We start from the raw sequence: 19,657 nt of genomic DNA on the forward strand, positions 1-19,657 counted from the left end.
TGATTAGGTCCACTTACGGCCAATCACACTATGATCCACTTCGTGGTCAAAGTCTTTTCGTGACATGAAATTTCAGCTCGGGTCACTTGGACAAGGTTTTCTCGTTAATGACGTCATTAACAGGATTTGGAAATTGGTTTGTAACATGTGATTTCGTCAACATCAACTCGGCAATGAACTCGAGAAGAATTTGACGGGAGACTCCTTATCACTGGTAGATTTGACCTTTTAATCGAATGAGGTCGAAGTGGAGATTATTATTGGCCGATGGTTAGTGTTTTTGATGTTGCTGAAGCTGATAAAGCTGAATATTAAATATATTTTGATTTAGGAGTTTGAAAACATAGAGAAAGCAGGTAGTTCATTCGAAGAGCAGTTAGATAACAATGGCAAATATGAATTATGTGCGAGAACATCTCTAGAGATGTTTCATAATGATATGAAAAATCTATATTTTTAAAATCAGGACCGAAACCTTTATGAAATGTTTTTATAATATACCTAGTGTTCAATTAAAAAAACAACTTTAATAATTCGTTTTCTTAATATCGGATTTTCGATATATTTCCTTCAAATAGCATATCCTAAAAGTTTACAGAAAAATATATAACTTGTACTTGCGCTTTTTTCCTATCTCCATCCATATACAATAATTTTCAAATTTTAGAAACCCAGCCTGTATATAGAACATACAATGGTATAACTACCAAATTCAGTTGGGCAAAAATATGCTACATCACGTTTTCAAATTAAACTAAACTCAGCAGAAATGATCAGTATGCTGTTACAATAATTAGAAATATAATTACCATATAATGAAACCCCATAAATTCTATAAATAAAGTAATTTTCGAAAATAAAGTTGTTTTATCACTTAGAAATTTTAATTACCACCACTGTCATTCACACTTTAAAGCAAACTAATAATCAGCTGCTCCACGATCATATAGCCGTCTTTGCTTATCACGTGCAGTAGGATAAAGACAAAAATAAAACACTTCCTGCTACTTCGAAAATGTCTGGTTTTAATGTGCAATTGCAGCTTCAAATCAGGAAATATTCGTGTAGCTTCAAGGTTCATTCCTCATCAAATTGGTGCAATAAAATTTTCCAACCAAATTGATACCAAATGAGCACAATGGCAATTTTGCGTTATAGAGTGAATATTGGCAAATCGACTATTTTTAAGAAGAAAACGGTCTGTTTGAATAAGTTGAACATGAGTAATGTATTGATATTCCTGGACATATTTTTTCTTTTCAGGATATATGGAGTTATTTAAAAGGTTATTTATAAGGGATTCTAAACAGAACTAACCTGAATTAACTTAGTCCTACTCAAGGTCAACATGCATACAGCAAGTCAAAACGAAATTATTAATATTGGAAAATTAAAATTTCGATCAACTTTTTAAGACAGCTTATTTGAGAACTTTTTTAGAAATTCAGACCCTGGACATCAATTTGTATTTTAAATTGTAAAGCGACATCAGCTGCGTGGCAGGATCGTATCGCCACCTTTGTTTATCACGTGCGGTTAGATAAGGATAAAAACTGTATTACTCTCCCAACTACTCCGAAGATATCTTGTTTCAATTAACAAACGATTGTGATCTGATTTAGGGAGTTTTCGCATAATTTCATCCCCTGCAAAGCCGCAATCTTCGATAACACTACTGTAGGGGTTGTAACTTCCTACAAATTCACCCCGTCCCCGTTTCTATAACACTCTCGCTTACTTATGGAACGTTACAAAAATGGAACTTTTTCGTACTCTGATTAGTATCCAAGAAAAGTTTCTGCGATTTAATTCGGCAATTTTTGAGAGTTTTACGAGCTGAATCTGAATACAAACCGCCCCCTAAATCTGAATTTACATAATCACTTTAAGAGGGTAATACCTGCGGACTTCGACGGGCGCCAATGAGTCTGCCCTATGAAAAATTCATTTTTTCCTCTGGTAATAAATTAACGATGTTTAATGACCTTCCCCCCTTCAGTGAAGTTCGAAATGTTTCTCCCCCTCTATGTTAATGACTTAATCTCTTTATGTCCCCCCGATGTAGTTTCTTAACTCGATTATTTGACTGAGAGCAACTTTTTTTTTTTGCAGAACTCAATACGACACAACCTGTCTCTGCATAACAGGTTTATGAGGGTGCAGAATGAAGGTACGGGGAAGTCTTCTTGGTGGATGATTAACCCTGATGCGAAGCCTGGAAAGTCGCCTAGGAGGAGGGCGGTTTCGATGGAAACTAGCAAATTTGAAAAACGACGAGGTATTTTTTCCTTTCCAAATTTTTTGCATTTTTTACGATAAAGGCTCGTAGGAAGAGTGAAAAAGAAGGTAGAATTGATGAGGAACGGTACTTTGCCGGACCAGCCGCCCAGCCCTAGTTCTTCAGTTTCCGAGAGTCTGGATCTTTTCCCTGAGTCTCCCACCATCCACAGGTAAACCACCCCTAAAACTACCCTCAATTTAAAAACTTAAAGTGGTGCGTTGTTATAATATTAAGTAGTACTTTACTAATGCTTCCACCTGTTTTTAACAGACTTAGTGCATGATTTTGTTGATAATGAAGAGATGTAAGCTTGCTGTAAATTGATGTAAAATGATAATTATTATTGTGTGTCTTGTTGACAGCTCCAGTGGCTTCCAGATAAGTCCAGAATCCCGGCCGAGGGCTTATTCCAATCCCTCAGTTTATAGGTAAAAAACAAAGACGTTTTGTGTTGAGATGTTAATTTCGTCATCAATGTTTTGATCATGCAAAATCACTACTGGGAGTTGTTTTATTCAATGGGAATTTTTCGAGAAATTTTGTGACCTAAAGTTTACATCGATTTAACTCTAATCGAACAATTTATATGGAAAATTGGTGAAGGTTTGCTTGAAGTCTACGTAGATCCGCAAATAAGGTAGTTTTTATGTGCTTTTTATTCTTTTTAGTTCAAACTTAAGTTTGTAGACTTAAATTCGACTCATTATTGTTTTTCCCAAGTTTTTCCAATCATTGTTTAGTCCGAGCGCAATTTTTCTTTGCCATAAAAGATCCACAATTTTAGAGCAATATTGTTATATCGAAATTTGCTATATAACAAATCGTTTTCAGTTTTATGTCTAGCTTGGAAAACATATTTTCTTTCTTCTGAGTGCTTACACTTCAATAAAGCTTGTGAGCCAGGTGGAATTTCAGTTGAAGTTTTCAACTCGCTTTCTGTGTCTTATTTTAGGCTTGAAAATGCAATTTCATTTTTGAAATCAAGGCTGCTAAGGGCAAATTTTGTCGTGATTTTATTCAATTTAAATACCTCTCTCGTACGTCACTGGATTTTTATAGCAAGCTTTAGACATCTCACGAATTGTTATCGAAATTTAGGACATGCAAAGACAGAAAATCAGTGACGTGGCTTATGTTCGGTCGCTATTAGGAATTGTTGAATCTAGATTGTGATCTATTTTTATCCTTTTAATGAACTTTGTAAAGGGACTCTGAAGAATTCAAACTGAAAGAAAAGCAACAACGTGGTTTGTCTTTAAATCTAGTTAGAAATATTGAAAGTCTAGACTCTATAGTTAGTTTCTGTATCGGCTTCAACCGCCGATACCGCTATTTGATATGCCACTGGATTTGCGTGGATGATTTTTAGTATTTCACCTAACTCGCCTTTCATTTTTTGGCATTTTAGAACGGTGTAGGTCAGATTTTAGTCCGTTTTTGTCCTTTTAATAGGCCATTCAATAATAATCAACTATGCAAACCCAGTCGAGTTGCATTAGTTTATTTTTAAAAGTTCATAAGTTACTTCTTCCTCTCTCTCTCTCTCTCTCTCTCTCTCTCTCTCTTTCTCTTTCCCTCTCTTTCTCTTACCCTATTTCTTTTTTTTTTAATTAGAAGTAGCAGGGCGTTCTAACAGTGAAAAACTGCGCTTGAACCAAACCGTGATAAAACTTTGTACATTTTAACGTTAAATAGATACAGGAATTTGGCTTTCTGGTACGAAGTAGCATTAATTATTGGTTCCATGCATGCCTCGCTTGTCTAAACTCGGTCATTAATATCCTAGGTTCCCGGCGAAGAAGTGCTAAACCCACCGAGAAAACAGGATTCCCTGCACATTGACACCATAATTCTGTAACCATTTCTCGTTGCTAACTCCACCAGAAATTCATCATTAACTCGCTTTAAATCCAGGCTCATTGCTCATAACTCTCGTTCTTTCTCTGTCACACTTAAAGTAATCTCAATCGCTATCTCTCTCCCAGCGGAGGAGGTTTTCAGCTGAGTCCCGACTTCAGGCCCAGAACCTCCTCCCAATCCTCAGCCCGACTCTCACCTATTCCAGCGGTGGGCATCGAGACCGAATGGGTTGGGTTTAACAGTTCGACTTTCAGCAATTCCGACCTGATCAACAATTCCACCCCCAGTGGGGGTGGCAACAACGCCGGCAGCTATTCTCCCGACCAATTGGCCGGCAACTTAGAGCAAAGAATGAAACTGGAGCCTGGTCAATTCATGGGGTGAGCAAGAGCATTTTTGCTGCGTTGGGGTGTCGCTTCTGAACCGCTTTGTTTTTTTTTTTTGGGTTGTACGTGCGTCTTTGAGCATAGTAATGGTGTAATATTCGGGTTTTAGGTACCTGAATCAGAGGCAGGGCGCCGCTAGTCAACCCCCGCCTCCCTATAGTAGGTCCCTGTTCAACGACACTTCGTTCCCTCATAGGGAATACGCTTCCATGACTGGTGCTTCGCCCTACGCCTGTTTGATACACAGGATGGAACCCTGTACGTGTACCATGCAGCAACAGTGTGTTAAAGTTGAGGTAAAACCCGAAATAGTTATTTAATGATCAAGTGTATTGGTGAATAACTAATTAATACGTAATTACGTTTGGAGGCCACTTTCGTAACATGGATTTCTTCTAATAGAACATGTCACCTACGGGCATGTCCCCATCGTATCCTCACTCTGAACCATCACCAGATCCGTTAAGCACGCATCAGTTCATGGAAGCTCGGCTGCCGCCCCGACCGCCTTCCTCAAGTCCTCCTTTGACTCCCCAAAATCAGGTAACACCCTCTACCATGATGGGTCAATATATCGGCGCCCTCAATGTCAGCGAGGATCTGAATATTCACGTAGACTCATTGCCTGGAGGTTTCGATTGTAATGTTGAGGTAAGTTGTGGGAGGGTTGTCTTATAAAGAATACAAACGAGGGATATTGCAGGATATAATTCAGCAAGAACTGAACGCAGAAGGGTGTTTGGACTTCAATTTTGGGGGGCAGCAGCAAGCTATGGTGCAGCAGACAGCTGATGGGACGATAGCGGGGGCGCAGGCTCCTCCACCGGCTTACTCCCAAGTAGCGGTTACCTCTCCCTCGTGGGTTCATTAGTCTCGAAGGGGAATACAGGTATGTCCGCATTAGCATATACGTTTTTCTGCAAAGTTTCCAAAACAAACAGTTTAAATTGCCAAAAGCACTGTAATCAGCTGTTAATATTTACTTTTTGTAATACAACTTAATATGTTCCTTCAAACCCCAAAATCTAGTTTGGGCAATTAAAACTAAATCAATTTTCTACCGCCACTGTAACTCTGTTAAACAATTTAATATTGTTGTATAGACTCCTATAACTATACGTCACCATACGTTCTACTGGTGTCAATTGTGACCTTAGGCTTAAAGGAGAGTAGAATTGCTGACCTTAAAAAATTACATTCGAAATTATTAAATGACTTGAATTGACCTCAAATTACACTCTAGAATTTGGCGAATCTCTATTAAACTTGAGGACTCCATTGGGATATTTGAAGCCATGACTTTTCATAGCTCTACCGGGGCTTAAGGGATTGTCTAGAATATGGATATTTTAACAGCATCGACTACGAAAGGACGTAGGAGGCGCTTACTACAAACAGAGGGGCGTTAAAGATGGGGGGAAGACTACTGGAGACCTTAGGGAATTGTTTTAGGAAGTTTTGAGAAAATAGGAGATTCTAGACTGACTTTAGGAGGCCGTCTAAGATTTTCCAAAAAATTTCATTTATCCTTAGGGCGATTCTTTAGGATTTTTTTTGTAAGTCTTTAGCGGCTTGGACTGGAGCCTAGAGTGCTTGACGTGGAACTATAGTGGAATTTATTTATGTTTAAATCTCTGAAACTTCTTTCCATAAAGGTTTTAAATTTGAAACTTCTTCGTCTCCCACTCTTAATACTCTTCAACGACTCGCGAATTCAATCGAGACAAGAGCGCTCTTAGAACGATTTACCCTTAAAATTTTTCTCCTCTTTGTAACCGAACTCTGCATTACGCAATACAACTCTGCGAAGTTTTTCCAGTTAACTCGAACGGTGTAAGCTAACAAGAGAGGAAAATATGGCCAATCAATTCCCATCCGACCTTAATATATCTTATTCCGATTGTATGGCGTAACCGTACACTTGCGGTTTTCCCAACTAACTAAGGTGAAGACAATTCGAGTCCAGAGTGGAAAATGCAATCAATTAGGCCACCGGAGAGGCTCGTAGGGCATAAATTTCCTACAGAGATATCGTTAGACCGTTTGTCGAAGAAGAATGTTAACGTAATGCCTCCCTCATGGGTTTTCGATATGACAGATGGCAATCCGGAAGTTCGCACAAGGGTCGTTTGCCAAGTACAACAAGTTGCCGATGCAAGTTCAAATTCCGTTATTTGTGCTAAACAAGGTTGTCCTCGAAATTGGAGGATGCAGGCTGAATGAAATTTCAAGCAGCTGCAACTTGTTGCTGCCCCAAAGGGCAGCGTGTGTGTCATATTTCCACGAATTGTGTTCGGGATCATAATTAAAGGGAAAAGCATATTGATCGGAACGTTTTCCCACAGAGAAGTCCTATTAATCTATTAGAAAAAGATCCTTTCGCAAACTAGCAAAAAAGGTTATTTCTAAATTCATAATTAACAGTCACGAGGATTCCATTCAGTCAAAAAAAGTTAGTAAAGGTGATTGACGTAGTATATCCAGTTTCAAGTAAAATAATTTAAAAAAGTTTCTTTTCAAATTCATAAATTAAGAGTTTCTCGCCTCCATACGCCGCAAGATTCACAGATCGAAAACTGAAACTATTTTCACACACAAAACGTTTTTTAAAACGCAGAAAATACATTGACATAAAATATTTGGCTCAAGCGAAGAATAATTCTAAAAATTAATTCCGATTAAAATTTTTAATTAGACATTTCCATTCTCAGTGCGGCACTGATTTTATAAACAGGAAAGTGAAAGTTTACAATCCAAGAATATTATTAAAGATAACGTTTCCAACAGCTCATTAGCGGAGTATAGTTAAATGTTAAATAGCTGCAACTTGTAGCTACTCTTAAGGGGCAACGTGTATCATATTTCCTCAAATTGTGCACATATAATTAAAGGGAAAAATCATATCGATTGTAAGGTTTTTCCCTTCGGGGAAGTCGTTTTGATGTATTAGGAAAGGAAACGGGGATTGAAATATATCGCTCAAGTGACTTTTCCATTTCGAGTGACAGTCCATCGATATTAATCCTTTTAGCTCGGATAACGGACGTGCGACCTCAATACGTTATCAATTATTGTTATCAATAATCGTCCTGTATGAAGCCTACTATTTCCAGAATACTTACAATTCAAACGAAGGAAAAAGCAAGACTTTACACCGTGACTCCTTGAATATTAATTTTCAAATTCCAATTAAACTGCAATTAAATTGTTGAAGGAGAATCTTGCGCCGGCATGAAAAGAAACTCGGAGGTATTTGTCAATACTAAGCAACAGTAAACAAGGTAGAATATACTACTGGAAATATTCAGCGGATGAGACGTTAGTTTAGCAAAATCCACTCCAGGAAAAATTTCAATTGCCAGACACAAACATCCCCTCGAAAAGTCCTCCTAAACGCCGTTTATTAAGTTTATCATGTCAACTTCGCACGAGAAGGAGGTCCCTTTTTGAATTTTAAATTCAATCATTCCCTAGAAGGAAATTTGATTAGTCCGAAACTTTGCGGAAAGTTGTAATTTTTGAACGTCGATTTTCCGGTCACTCCGAAGGAATTTATGAAGATATAATTTTGGACATAAATCCAGAAATTATGCCGAGACGATAAATCAGCGTACTGCACTGGGGGGACCCCCGAATTAATGTTTAATTCATGCATAAATTAAACACATCCATCCCGACCAAAGTTGACGTCCCCTTAATTTGTTTTCACCATCAGCGACTACTAATTTGATTGATCTTCTTAACTGGAGTTAACGGTTCGGAAAACGCCACTTTTTCCCTTAAAATTAATTAAAAATTCACCGTCATTTATCTAAATTCTTCACAACCCTATTGGGAAACTGCGTATGAAAGTAACGAAACCTTATATTACTCCCCTCTTTGAGAAAATGATTAAATGACTTGTATGATCGAGAAAGTGGTGTAGAATTCCCAGTATCATAAGTATGTCTTCGGTGTACATCAATGAAATTACAGTGGCGTAGACAGTGACTGCAAGACTCCGTTGGGAAAACATTCAGTTGTTTTAGCAAATTTTTTTATTCTTAGCTAATCTAAAGCAGTATTAATATTTAATTTAAAATCGTGCGATTTTAAACGTCTTAACTTGGGAAAAACGTGCGCATCTACGACAATGGAATTTATAATGACGTAACTGGTAATTAGAATTGTGTATGAGAAAAATATCAAATGTCCAAACCAGACTCGGTCTGATTCGGATGAACGACCATGAAAAATCCTTCAATTTTGTAGTGTTCCTCCTAAGCCTTAAGGTCAGTCTTAGATTCTTAAGAAAATCCAACACTTCAACTTTAATAAAATGATAGAAGGAAAGAAAACAGTAGAGTAATGGATGCTCTTACAGTACCAATTGGAAGAAGTTGGAAGAAGAGGGACAGTGTTACAAGTAATAAAAGACCTAAAAACAAAGGAGAAAACACAAATAGAAAGTTGAATATTTGGATAGTTATAGATTTTCCATTCTCAACCTCACTTGGGCAGTCCAGAGGAGCCTCTATAGATCAGTTTATCCATTGATTCCTAAGTATTTACCTACTTTACGAGTTGATAAAACTCCATTTACCAACTTTCTCCAAAAATCGTTGAATCAGGAAAAGTCCCCGAATGAATTGCAGACATAAAAAGGACAAACCGTCTCTCTTTTTCCCGTTTTATCGTTATTAAAGCGTTGTATTTACGATATAGTTACTATTTTGCCTAATTCAAAGAAAACTTATGAAGCACTGAAGAGGGCAAAAGAAACTTCCTAAAGCAATAAAACAACTTGGACTATAAAAACTAAAAATTGCAAAATTGCAAATTACCTTCGAAGACGCCACAATGTGACGCTTCAGACGCCGCCGTCGACGAGGGCGTCTCGATGGCGTCTGACGCTCCAAGCTGCGCCAATTTTTCCTCTTCGATCAAGGTAAAGTCTTAGAGAGATAAAAGTTCTTTGCCATTAATGGACACTCACAAATTAGAGGGACTAAGGTATTCGGCTAATTAAGTTTATCCTTATCTGGGGATAAATCCAAAGTTCGAACAGGGGCAGCAATTAAACTGTCCAATGTATCTCAATAAAAATCCAGTAAATGAACCGACCACTACTAATAGAACTTTTGCAGGCAATTTTGTACTTTTCTTAGCCATATACGCCCCTGGAAGCTTCCATTACTATCCACTTTTGGCCCCTCGCAGGCGATGATGATTTGCAAACCGAGTACATAAGTTCGGGTTCTCATAGCGATGAAAAGGGGCCTTGGCGGGGCACATTATCTTAATCGATTCTTTTATAATACGCCACTAGTCTTAAGACGTGGAGCAGCAGTTTTGCGAAAGGGTGATTTAATACAATTTTCTGGTAAAATGTTGAAGAGTCGGGAAAAGGATATACCATATGAATAAAGTATCAGCTCGAGTCGGTGGAGAAAAAAAATATTGTAGGCACGTCACGCGACCGAAAGTGGGTTGAACCCAGCTTTCCAAGCTTCCGAGCCTACTTTGCTTGCCCTGCAAAACACTACTTTCCGGTCTCGTCACCCAATAGTTATTTACATCACCAAGCCACTAGGTGACTTATTAGAATACGAGTTTTTTTTCGATGAAGTGCGGTTAGGGGACGAGTCTGGAATATGTTAACGAGTACTGTAACAACACTTAATAGACGTGTATCCGACAATATTTTATTTCATACTGTTACCTAATTCATAAAAATCTTAAGTTCCAGATCAAAACAAAATAATGTTTCTTGAAAATATGGCGAACGCATATGCTACTTTTTAAATGATGGATCCCTAATTAGATAACATCGTATCAAGTACTGTAATGTTATTTTGGCTTTTAATATTTATACTATTTCATGTTACTTTCTCTCCTATAATTGATGAGGAGATTTAACATTTCTTTTTTCTGTTTCAGATTAATTCTAAAGAGAAACCAACGCTACTGTGTCACCGCCCAAATAAACCCAATTAATAGTTGGTAACTGTCTAGAAATAGGCTGCGATGTTTACGTTATTATAATTCGTTGTGCAAAACTAAACGGTTGACGTTAATGTGATTACAAGAAGCATATTGAATAAAGGGCGCTTCTTTTTGCCCACCCCTTGAACCCTCAAACTCTTTATGCAATATGCCATCTTACTACGTAATATTGTTATATATATTATGATCTCGTGGTTTATGCTCATCATTTGTATACATGTTTGTACATATTGATATCCGTATACATACTGTAATATGTTCTGCTTAAATGCAATAGATATACACACATATTTATGTAATTCACTTACAATATATTTTGTTAAACGGGGAATTTTTCAATTTGCCATAATAGTCAATGTTTTCTGTCAACCCTGGCTTTTAAGGAATTCCCAGGCTAAAACTGAAAAAAGTTCATCCTAGTAGTTCCTTGAAAGAAGTCGATAGTTTGGTTTTAAAGGGATGGAGAAACGTGCTTGTACGGAGGTACCTTAATAAATTAATAAATAATAATGATTGTTAGTAAATTTTATTTAATTTATATAGGACAAACCGTCAATTAATTGTTAGACTTATCGAGAACGGAGGTGAGCTACGACGTGACCGTTCAATTTCGCTCTGGTGCCATTTTATAATAGTAGCTTTACTTATAAGTTCTTAACGATTTTTTAGAATAATAGAAAATTAAGGCCGCGTTCACTGTTACTGCCTGGAGCGTCCAGCACCCTCAATGATAATGTAAACGCAGCTTTCTTAGTTCGTGACGACCAAAAAACAAGTTCCATACTAATTAAAATTCTTGGGGGGTTAAGAAGACGCCCCTGTCTCGCTATTTGTTGTTTCGACGTAACATATACTGGGTGTTCCAGTCGGGGGCGCCTTCTTCAACCGAGGGTTAGGCGATCTTTATTGTCAATGTTGGTAGGTGTTGTAAGACTTTAAGATACGTAAACGCTGCATTTTTTGTGATAAAAAGAAATGTTATAAGAGTCGCCTAATCTTCGGACAAATACAACGAAATATAGGGCTTATTTCGGATTTGTTTAATTAGATCGAGTCTAGTGTAAAATATTAATAAACATGTTGTCAGGGGTGCGCTATTATTCTTGGTTTCAAATAAAACAATTTAATGTATATACATGTCTAGTTTAGGTGGCCACAATCGGCGAGCCCTGTTGTTTTCTTTTGTTGTTTCATTTGTAATATTTTTTTATAAAAGTAATTAGTCTAATTACGTGTATAAGCGGTGGGTGGAAAAGATTACAAGGCTTCAGTATAGTCTGAGAAGTAATTGGAAGATCGACGGTGGTTCCACATTTCCCACCGAAATCAATATTTACCCCCATCTCGTCATTGCGGTACTGGTCATTCTCACATTTCCGTTATATTTTTATAGAGTTTTTTCATTTTGATTTTCATCCATTTTAGAAGTTTAATTTTTGTTTTACTTGTATGAGAAGGATTTAAAATATAGATGTCTATTTAAGATTAGATATCTCGTTTCATTTTCCTTCATATTTCCTGACAATATGATGCCAGAAGGTAACACTAATTGATTTAGGAGCCTACACCTTTTAACGAACAGGCAGTGCCTGGTGTAATTCTTGACATGTGGCGAATAAGATGTATTAGCTCTAATATTCCTTGATCTTCTTTACGCAGCAGGAGTCTTCATCGCCAACACCAAACTTCAGCAATCAAGACGATTTTGCATATTACATTCCTCATTTCAGTCTTCCATCTGCGCCTTGTCGAGAGTGAAATAAACTGAGAGAATAGTCAGCGACTTTTTTAATTAACTTGTTTTTTGACTTCCCGTTACTGTGTAGTCTTATATTGAGTTAAGCTCTGCCGAGAAACTTTCTTAAATTTTATAAATTGCATCTGCATTAATTGAGCCGGGGAAGGTGTTTGTCGCCGGCAAATGATAAATTCAACCTTAAGAACTAGACATTAATTTCCAGGGATTAGATTTTTTGCAGGGTCTTGCATCTATTAATTTTCGAGAAAAGGGCTTTATGCGTGCGTGGGAAATTATTCAAGAATTTTTATTGAATCCTCCCCCGATGTATTTTAAACGGGAGAGAAATCTGGTGCGGAGCAAATGCCCCATTAGTGTTAGACACAAAAGTATAATCATTCTTCTTTTCATGATAGAGCAAAAGGCCGCGGAATTTTCGGCTACGTCATGTTTGGCGTTGCCAAGTTGCGCACAAATTTGCATCAGGACATTACCTCTTGTAATGCCGACAACATCAAAGACTATATAGGTAACTTTACCAAGAAGATAATTTTCAAAGAAATAATAGAATATAACTAAATCATTAGTTATTTCCTCGATTTCTATCGAAATTATTTGGTAGATAAAGTTTTGATCTACGAACCCAAAGGATGTACTAACTTTCCCTAAAACCTAAAAATCTTGCTGAGCTGGCAACTGAACAGTTTCCAGGAGCAATGCAACTTAACATAGGGCGAACCATCTATCGCTTACATTCTTAAGAAAGATTCTTTTGAAAGTACGGCACGGAATCATCAGTCAGCGTCATATCCGGCACAATGGCGGGCACCGGAAGCTTTGTTCCCCGGAGTCCGGAACGCCGTTTCCCCGCTGCGTTCTTGAGGGGAATTAGCGCTTGTTAAAGAATTAATTTTAAAAGGGGCCCGATTTTATTGCAAACTTTGGGATTGACTTTGTCCTTACGTGAAAAATGAATTATGGAAGTTTCATGTATATACTAGAGAGAAATTGGTGCTGTCGGAAATCTATAATAGTCAAACATTCCTAAGAAAGGTTATCGATAAAGAAGAAACTTGCTGAATCTAAGACGAACACAAAATACGTTAGACTTACGATTAGCGACTCCTGTACTCAAAGTTTCTTAGTATGTTTTAAGTGCATATACTGCTAAACATAAGTCTAACGTATTATTGTTAACTCAATGAGTTGTAGACTGAAAAAATTAATTGAAATATAAAAAAATTTTGGCAGCGGTGGGATTCGAACCCACGCCTCCGAAGAGACTGGTGCCTTAAACCAGCGCCTTAGACCGCTCGGCCACGCTACCGTTGATGTTGTTTTGACGAAAGTTTTACATAATTACAAGGCAATTATTATTTGATAAATTCATTATTATATTTATCGCTTTTTATAGATACTCCATATTAATTCACTTAAACACAAACACAGTTCAATATGTGAATATTCCTTAACCTTAAAATGGACACTACAAAGTAGTGAGATATCTTCATTTCATATTATTATAAAATAATCTAATAAAAGTTGTTTCTTGACAATATGAAGGACTCAAAGTTCTGTTAATCAAATTTCAAACTAAATTAAAGAATATCATTTACCTGAAATATAAGTTTCTCTCCATTTGTCATTGTGCCGAAATCCTGCTGCAATTTCACACAATATTACGTTAAAGAAAATTACAAAACTACCATGAAAAAATTGCTTGTACGAAGTTTCAATGATGTGTTCTAGATGGCGTTAACAGTAATGACTTACCTTTAGTTACCATTAGTTGTTGCAAATGTTAATCATTAGGCGATTTTTGACAATTTGGTGAATAAAATTTTTAATATAATTAATCTAATTAAATCAATTGCGATATCATGGGGGTGCTGGGTACTGGGTACAATGATGATGGGGCCATTACAAAGGGGTCGGGGGGGGGGGGGGTGAAAATTGCAGTGGAACCCAAAATTTCTAATTTCGTCGCTACTGCGACTTCCTAAAACTCTAAATTGGTTCTCACTTTCTTCAATTCTAATCTTTCATATCAGGCAATGAAGAAATTCAGATATTTTTGGAATTCTAAGCATCAGCAGCATTTTTTTGTCACTCTGCACGTATAAGGTATTGAGGTCCTTGAATCACCGACATTACGTTCCCCAATAATCGTCGAACATTAAATAATCACCGTGATTTAACGGTGTTTTCTTCCTGAGATCATAATAACCTCTAATTTAAAGATTAGCGCTAATTCACCCTCCTAACTCGCCAATAGAATAATTCCCCATTCATCGGCGATATCGCAACGTTTTTTCGTTTCGGGTCACTAGCCAATTCCCCTAGAAGCTATTTTGCAACAAAACTCTTTAGAATAAGTGAATTTAAGCTGAGTTGGCCAGTGTCCCCTATCATTTTTACGTCCATTCTTTGGCACTACTAAAATTAGTCTAATTTAATCCCCGTTCTTGTCTTGTCAGCACCACAATTGGTGGTGATCTAGTGATATGTCGACATAAGTTTTAATAAGCTATAGAGAATGTTTAAATTAGTGTTCGCTTTTATCCTGGCCCTATGGTCATCATTTGGCGTAAGTTTGACCCGCTTTTGTCCTCAAACAATCTATTATACGTATAAATCTTAGGCTGAAGGCTTGGAGAAGCGAAGCATTGACCTCATAGCTGCTCATGGACTCATTTCCGACACAAAGTTGCCTCGAGCGGTAACTCCCAACTCCTATAACATCAAGCTGCACCCTTATGCTGAACATGGCAACTTCAGTGGAGAAATTCGAATCAATGCCACCATCCAGCATAGAACCAAACAGATATCTATACACAAGCACGTGGACTTGAAGATAATTGCCTTGAAGGTTGCCCAACTTTTGCCCGCAGACTATGAACCTAAGAAGTAAGAGAATAAATAAAGCTCTTCAATTTTACAAGTAGAAAATTTGTTATAGAGAACAATCAGAGAACAAAGTGCAAATTTTAAAATCTAATTGGGAGCAAGTCCCTAAACAGTCTATAATGACCATCGATCTTAGCTCTGAAGTTAACACAGGAGGGGTGCTAGAAATTTTCATTCAGTTCAAAGGGCCAATGTTCAATAACACCTCAGAAGGACTGTTCAGGAGTTCATACATGGATCCAGACACAAAGAAAAATAAATGGTGATTTGTGCCTAAAACAGAAAAACACTTAATAATACTTATATCCATAGGTACGTGGCCACATTTATGAGGCCAAACATGGCGAGGACAGTCTTTCCATGTTTCGACGAGCCCTCCTATAAAGTTCCAATAACCCTAACAGTGGTCAGACCTAACTTCATGAAAGCTGTCTCCAATATGCCTTTAGAATCCAGCAGCGATCCTAAGTACTTAGAATCAATTACTAATGATCTCTCCTCATAATAGTTTTACTATTTCAGTAACTATTGGGTGACTGATAAATTCCAGACAACACCCTCTATAGCCACATTTTCCATGGCAGTGGTGATTTCAGAGCTCAATTACACCAATCACAATGTCAGCGACAGTGAAGGTAATAACTGAGTAGTTTGTAGTCTTAAAGTAAGACGGAGCAATAGTTTACTTTCCAGACATCAAGATGAAGATCTGGGCCAGGCCTGATTTCATTGGGGCCTTGGTTAATATCACCACGAAGGTCTCTAAATCCATAAAGTTCCTGGAAGACTTCTGGGGATCCCCGTATCCATTGCCTGAGTTGAACATCTTTGCTCTGCCGAACTATCAGGCCACGAGGCCTTCTGACAGTTGGGGAGTATTAATGTTCAAGTAAGCCTTTTTTACACTTAAACCTAACTAAGCTGACTTCCAAGAAGTCAGCTTAATTAGGCTTAAAATTAGTAATTGTTAGAAACACGCCATTCACCAGATTGTCAAAAATCACCTAGTGAGTAGATTGATTAATTGCCGATGACGCCATCTAGAACAGGCCATTACAACCCACAACACAAATTTACCTTATTGTCAAGAAAATACAAAAAATTAGTGTTAAATAACTTTAGTCTTCTTAGGATAATAATTTCCATGGAAACACAGACTCATTTTATGGAAATTATCTTCCAGTTGCCAATTATATTATCTATAAGCACTATTTTACATTTTGCTTTTTTGTTTGTAAAGAGAAAGCGAATTAAGCAGCAAAGGATCGTGGCATTTGACCCAAGAACTGGTATACCAATGGTTGGGAGCTTTGGCCACCCCATTCTGGTGGAGTGATGCTCATATCAACAACGCCCTAGTGCGATATGTTACTGCTTACACCACTCTCAAAGTAATTTGCTTTTTAATCACCCGAGGAAAAATGCACCATAAAACGGCTTTAGATAGGGGAAAATGAGACTTTCAACAACTGGCCGACGACCATGCTCTACTCAATTTACTACGAATTCAGCAAAAGATATCCCCACGGCAAGAACACGGCTATTAAGCAGGATTCGTCGTCCGCTAAAACTGAATTAGTGTTCAGGATGCTCAATTACACTCTTGGAGAAAGCACTTTTAGACATGGAATGCAGAGATTCATGGCTGACAGGTAGATATAACATCACCATAGTAGCAATACTATCATTACTTTATGTGAATTTTAGGCAATATAAAACGTTTTTCGGAGACGACATTTGGATGTCTTTAACGGACCAAGCGAGATTCGACAAAACTCTTCCAGAACCCATTACCATTAACGAAATTGCCGGATCTTGGATAACCAAGGATCGTCTACCAGTCGTAACTGTTACAAGGAACTATGCTTCGAATTCAGCGAAAATTCATCAGGTTTGTGCACTTTTTGGGTTCATTAATGAGAGGATTAAGACCTGATCTCACAGCGAGTGTATCTGAGGGAGAGGCCTCATGACGTTCCTGATCAAGAAAAATTCCTGTGGTGGATCCCGGTAGTGCTGATTCGTCAGGATAAGATGAATTTCCTTAACACCACTCCTTTAGTCTGGATGAAGAGAGAGAGGGAGATCGAGGTGCAAAATTTACCCAATGCAGAGAACTTCGTTATTGTCAATCCAGAGGAAATTGGTAAGTACTTATGCGAGAAAGTTTACCAGTTTCATACAATGGGTTTCAGGTCCATTTCCCGTGAATTACGACACGGATAACTGGAACAAACTGGCCAAGTATCTGCAAACGGAGAACAGGACCAAGATACCGGTCTACACGAGGGCCAAGCTCCTTCACGATGCCTGGAATCTGGCTTATGCTGGAGACCTCAGCTTTGCCACAGCTTTAAACATGACCCTATTTCTGAAAAATGAGAGGGAATACCTGGCTTGGGATCCAGTGTTTACGTTGATTGACCACATCGGAAAGCACATCGACAGTTCTGCGGTCCACAAAAAGTTCCAGGTAATGCTTCTCTGGAAAGTATATCAAAAAAAGTATTAAATTGTGTCATAAATAGCACCTGAGATGCTCCATTCACTCTAACTCTCATCCCTAACCCATTAGTGGCAACTTAAAGACACCTTTATACAGCATTTAAAATTATTTCTAGACGTATGTGAGGATTCTCTTGACCCCCTTGTATGAAGAATTGGGCAACGAGCCTCAACAAGGTGAATCTGAGGGCAGGGCCCATTTGCGCAGCTCCTCTAAAGTGTTTTTATGTCAGGCCGGATATCTGCCCTGCATCGAAGAAGCGCAAAAGGCCTTTAGGAAGTGGAGCGAAAGTACTGATCCAGATGAAGGAAATCCGTTAGTAATTTTCCCTCTTCATTCAAATTTAGGTCTTCTTTCATCTAATTAACAGGGTGTCGAATCAATACATCTGCCCAGTATTCAAATGGGGCACGAAGGAGGAATGGGAGTTTGGCCTGCAGAGGATCATCAACTTCCCCCCCGGAAGGAAACCCAGTGAAAGGACGTATCTGTTGAAGACTCTAGCGGGCTGTCCCAATGACTCCTGGAAAATCGAGAGACTCTTGAACATCACAGTCTTGGAGCAGAATGGAAATTTCTCCGACAACGACATATATCTCATATTCAGCATGCTCACTGGAGGGGCCAACGGCTACACTACTCTGTTCAATTTCCTGCGGAAGAATTGGGAACCTATTAAAGCCAGGTAGAACTCACATAATCGCTCATTAAAATCGTAGACAGATTGGTGAACGGCATGAATTTTGCTTTTATATTAGATTCTTTTACGATCAAAGAGAAAGCTAATTATTTGCAGTTATCTAACTAATATCAAGATAATAACAGATCTGCGAAACTACCGTTTTTTCAGCAGTGAGGAAACGATTAATACAATCCTTGAGGACTTAAATCGATTAATTTTTCTATTATAACTGAACTGTTGATGTAACTGTAAGGTGCCCCTGGTTTGCTATCGTAAAGGTCATACGTACATCCTTATCTTGGATACAAAATAAGGCACTAAAGTCAAGCAAATTACCACTTTGTTGAAATCTGCACGATCGAATTTGAACATGACGAATTCAATTACATCACTAAATTAATCGTATCTTCGCACCTTAACAATAAACAATGGTGCATTACGTATGCAGTCGATAGGCAGCAAATTTCGACTTTAACCGTGTGGTTTCGTTTGACCTTAGCGCATAAATGACTATGCAAAGCATCTATGAAATTTAAGTTCATTAGTATCACCGCAATGTTCAGTTGTTGCGCAATTATTGTTTAAAAATCTTCTAGATTCGAGGAAAAACCCATGCTCTGGAACAGCATCATCACCTCGGCGACCACCGTGTTCAAGACCCAGGAAGGCCTGGATTTGGTGTCTGAGCTCTACGTAGAAAGACAGACGGAATTTGGAAATGCCGACTTTGTTATTGAGAAAGCTCTTAAGAACATCAGGGAGGAGACGAAGTGGAGCAACGAGAACCTCCCTATTATCGAGAAATGGTTGGATAACTATTTAAAGGAGAATAAAGCGTAGAATTGCTCTCCTTCAGGTTGGAAACCGTTGTAGTAGTGCAATTAGAGGTGTTGCTAATAATCTAGCAATAAAATTAACAATTTTTTAATTATTGTGTTAATTATTATCACGTACTTAAGTGAAGTCCAAGTTAGAGAAATGCAGCAGGAAAAATAATATTTTGATGACCACATTATATGTAAAATCGCAAAACTCTCTTGATGAACGAGAGTGTCTTATGACACTTAAGAGCCGAAAGTTCCTCCCGGAAGAGAAAGGCGGCTCTGTCCGCCTCTTCCTCATATTGGATACACTCGTACTTTACTATTAAAGTACTTACATTCTGTAACAGTTTTTCTTTACATTTCCCCGGTCTATTTTTCAAGCTTCTTGCTTTATTTTCTTGCTGTTTCTGTAATTTCTTGTCGTACTTTTATTGTTGATTTTCCTTTCTGATATTCATATTGATTTTTTCCCGCCTTATTCTCTCAGT

The 19,657-nt window shown here is 37.9% G+C and overlaps 2 protein-coding genes and 1 non-coding gene across 8 annotated transcripts in view; 2 read left to right on the top strand and 1 right to left on the bottom strand.

The window, feature by feature from the left end:
* Positions 1-12,000, top strand: part of foxo (forkhead box, sub-group O) — a 62,584-nt gene extending 50,584 nt beyond the window's left edge. Inside the window, exons 3-10 of one of the 5 annotated variants that reach the window (XM_066390381.1) lie at positions 2,113-2,278; positions 2,330-2,450; positions 2,644-2,709; positions 4,267-4,521; positions 4,637-4,823; positions 4,930-5,178; positions 5,231-5,416; positions 10,447-12,000. In XM_066390381.1, coding sequence (XP_066246478.1) covers positions 2,113-2,278; positions 2,330-2,450; positions 2,644-2,709; positions 4,267-4,521; positions 4,637-4,823; positions 4,930-5,178; positions 5,231-5,398 — 1,212 coding nt within the window. In that variant the 3' untranslated portion in view covers positions 5,399-5,416; positions 10,447-12,000. The remainder of the gene's footprint in view (positions 1-2,112; positions 2,279-2,329; positions 2,451-2,643; positions 2,710-4,266; positions 4,522-4,636; positions 4,824-4,929; positions 5,179-5,230; positions 5,417-10,446) is intronic. The other 4 variants (XM_066390383.1, XM_066390382.1, XM_066390385.1 and 1 more) reach the window with 4 other exon arrangements.
* Positions 12,001-13,495: 1,495 nt separating this feature from the next.
* TRNAL-AAG (transfer RNA leucine (anticodon AAG)) lies at positions 13,496-13,577 on the bottom strand. The gene has a single exon. It is a non-coding gene; the product is annotated as a tRNA-Leu (tRNA).
* A 1,111-nt stretch (positions 13,578-14,688) lies between these two features.
* On the top strand, positions 14,689-19,273 carry LOC136409075 (aminopeptidase N). Of its 2 annotated transcripts, none has more exons than XM_066390364.1 (14): positions 14,689-14,837; positions 14,892-15,157; positions 15,210-15,419; positions 15,470-15,625; positions 15,680-15,792; positions 15,839-16,046; positions 16,398-16,548; positions 16,601-16,809; positions 16,865-17,048; positions 17,102-17,303; positions 17,353-17,630; positions 17,779-17,978; positions 18,034-18,348; positions 18,942-19,273. In XM_066390364.1, exons 1-14 carry the CDS (start codon positions 14,787-14,789, stop codon positions 19,183-19,185), a joined length of 2,787 nt encoding a protein of 928 aa, XP_066246461.1. In that variant the 5' UTR covers positions 14,689-14,786; the 3' UTR covers positions 19,186-19,273. The 2 variants fall into 2 exon arrangements, with proteins under 2 accessions (XP_066246461.1, XP_066246462.1); XM_066390365.1 differs by having other exon boundaries at positions 15,851-16,046.
* The last annotated feature ends 384 nt before the right edge of the window (positions 19,274-19,657 follow it).

The sequence above is a fragment of the Euwallacea similis genome, chromosome 5, assembly GCF_039881205.1.
Source record: "Euwallacea similis isolate ESF13 chromosome 5, ESF131.1, whole genome shotgun sequence".
Classification (NCBI taxonomy): Eukaryota; Metazoa; Arthropoda; class Insecta; order Coleoptera; family Curculionidae; genus Euwallacea; species Euwallacea similis.

Coding starts and splice junctions, on each gene's coding strand:
- LOC136409075 (XM_066390364.1), top strand. CDS start 14,787: ATGTTTAAATTAGTGTTCGCTTTTATCCTGGCCCTATGGTCATCATTT. Junction 14,838..14,891: donor CCCTATGGTCATCATTTGGC/GTAAGTTTGACC, acceptor TATAAATCTTAG/GCTGAAGGCTTGGAGAAGCG. Junction 17,049..17,101: donor ATTCAGCGAAAATTCATCAG/GTTTGTGCACTT, acceptor CTGATCTCACAG/CGAGTGTATCTGAGGGAGAG.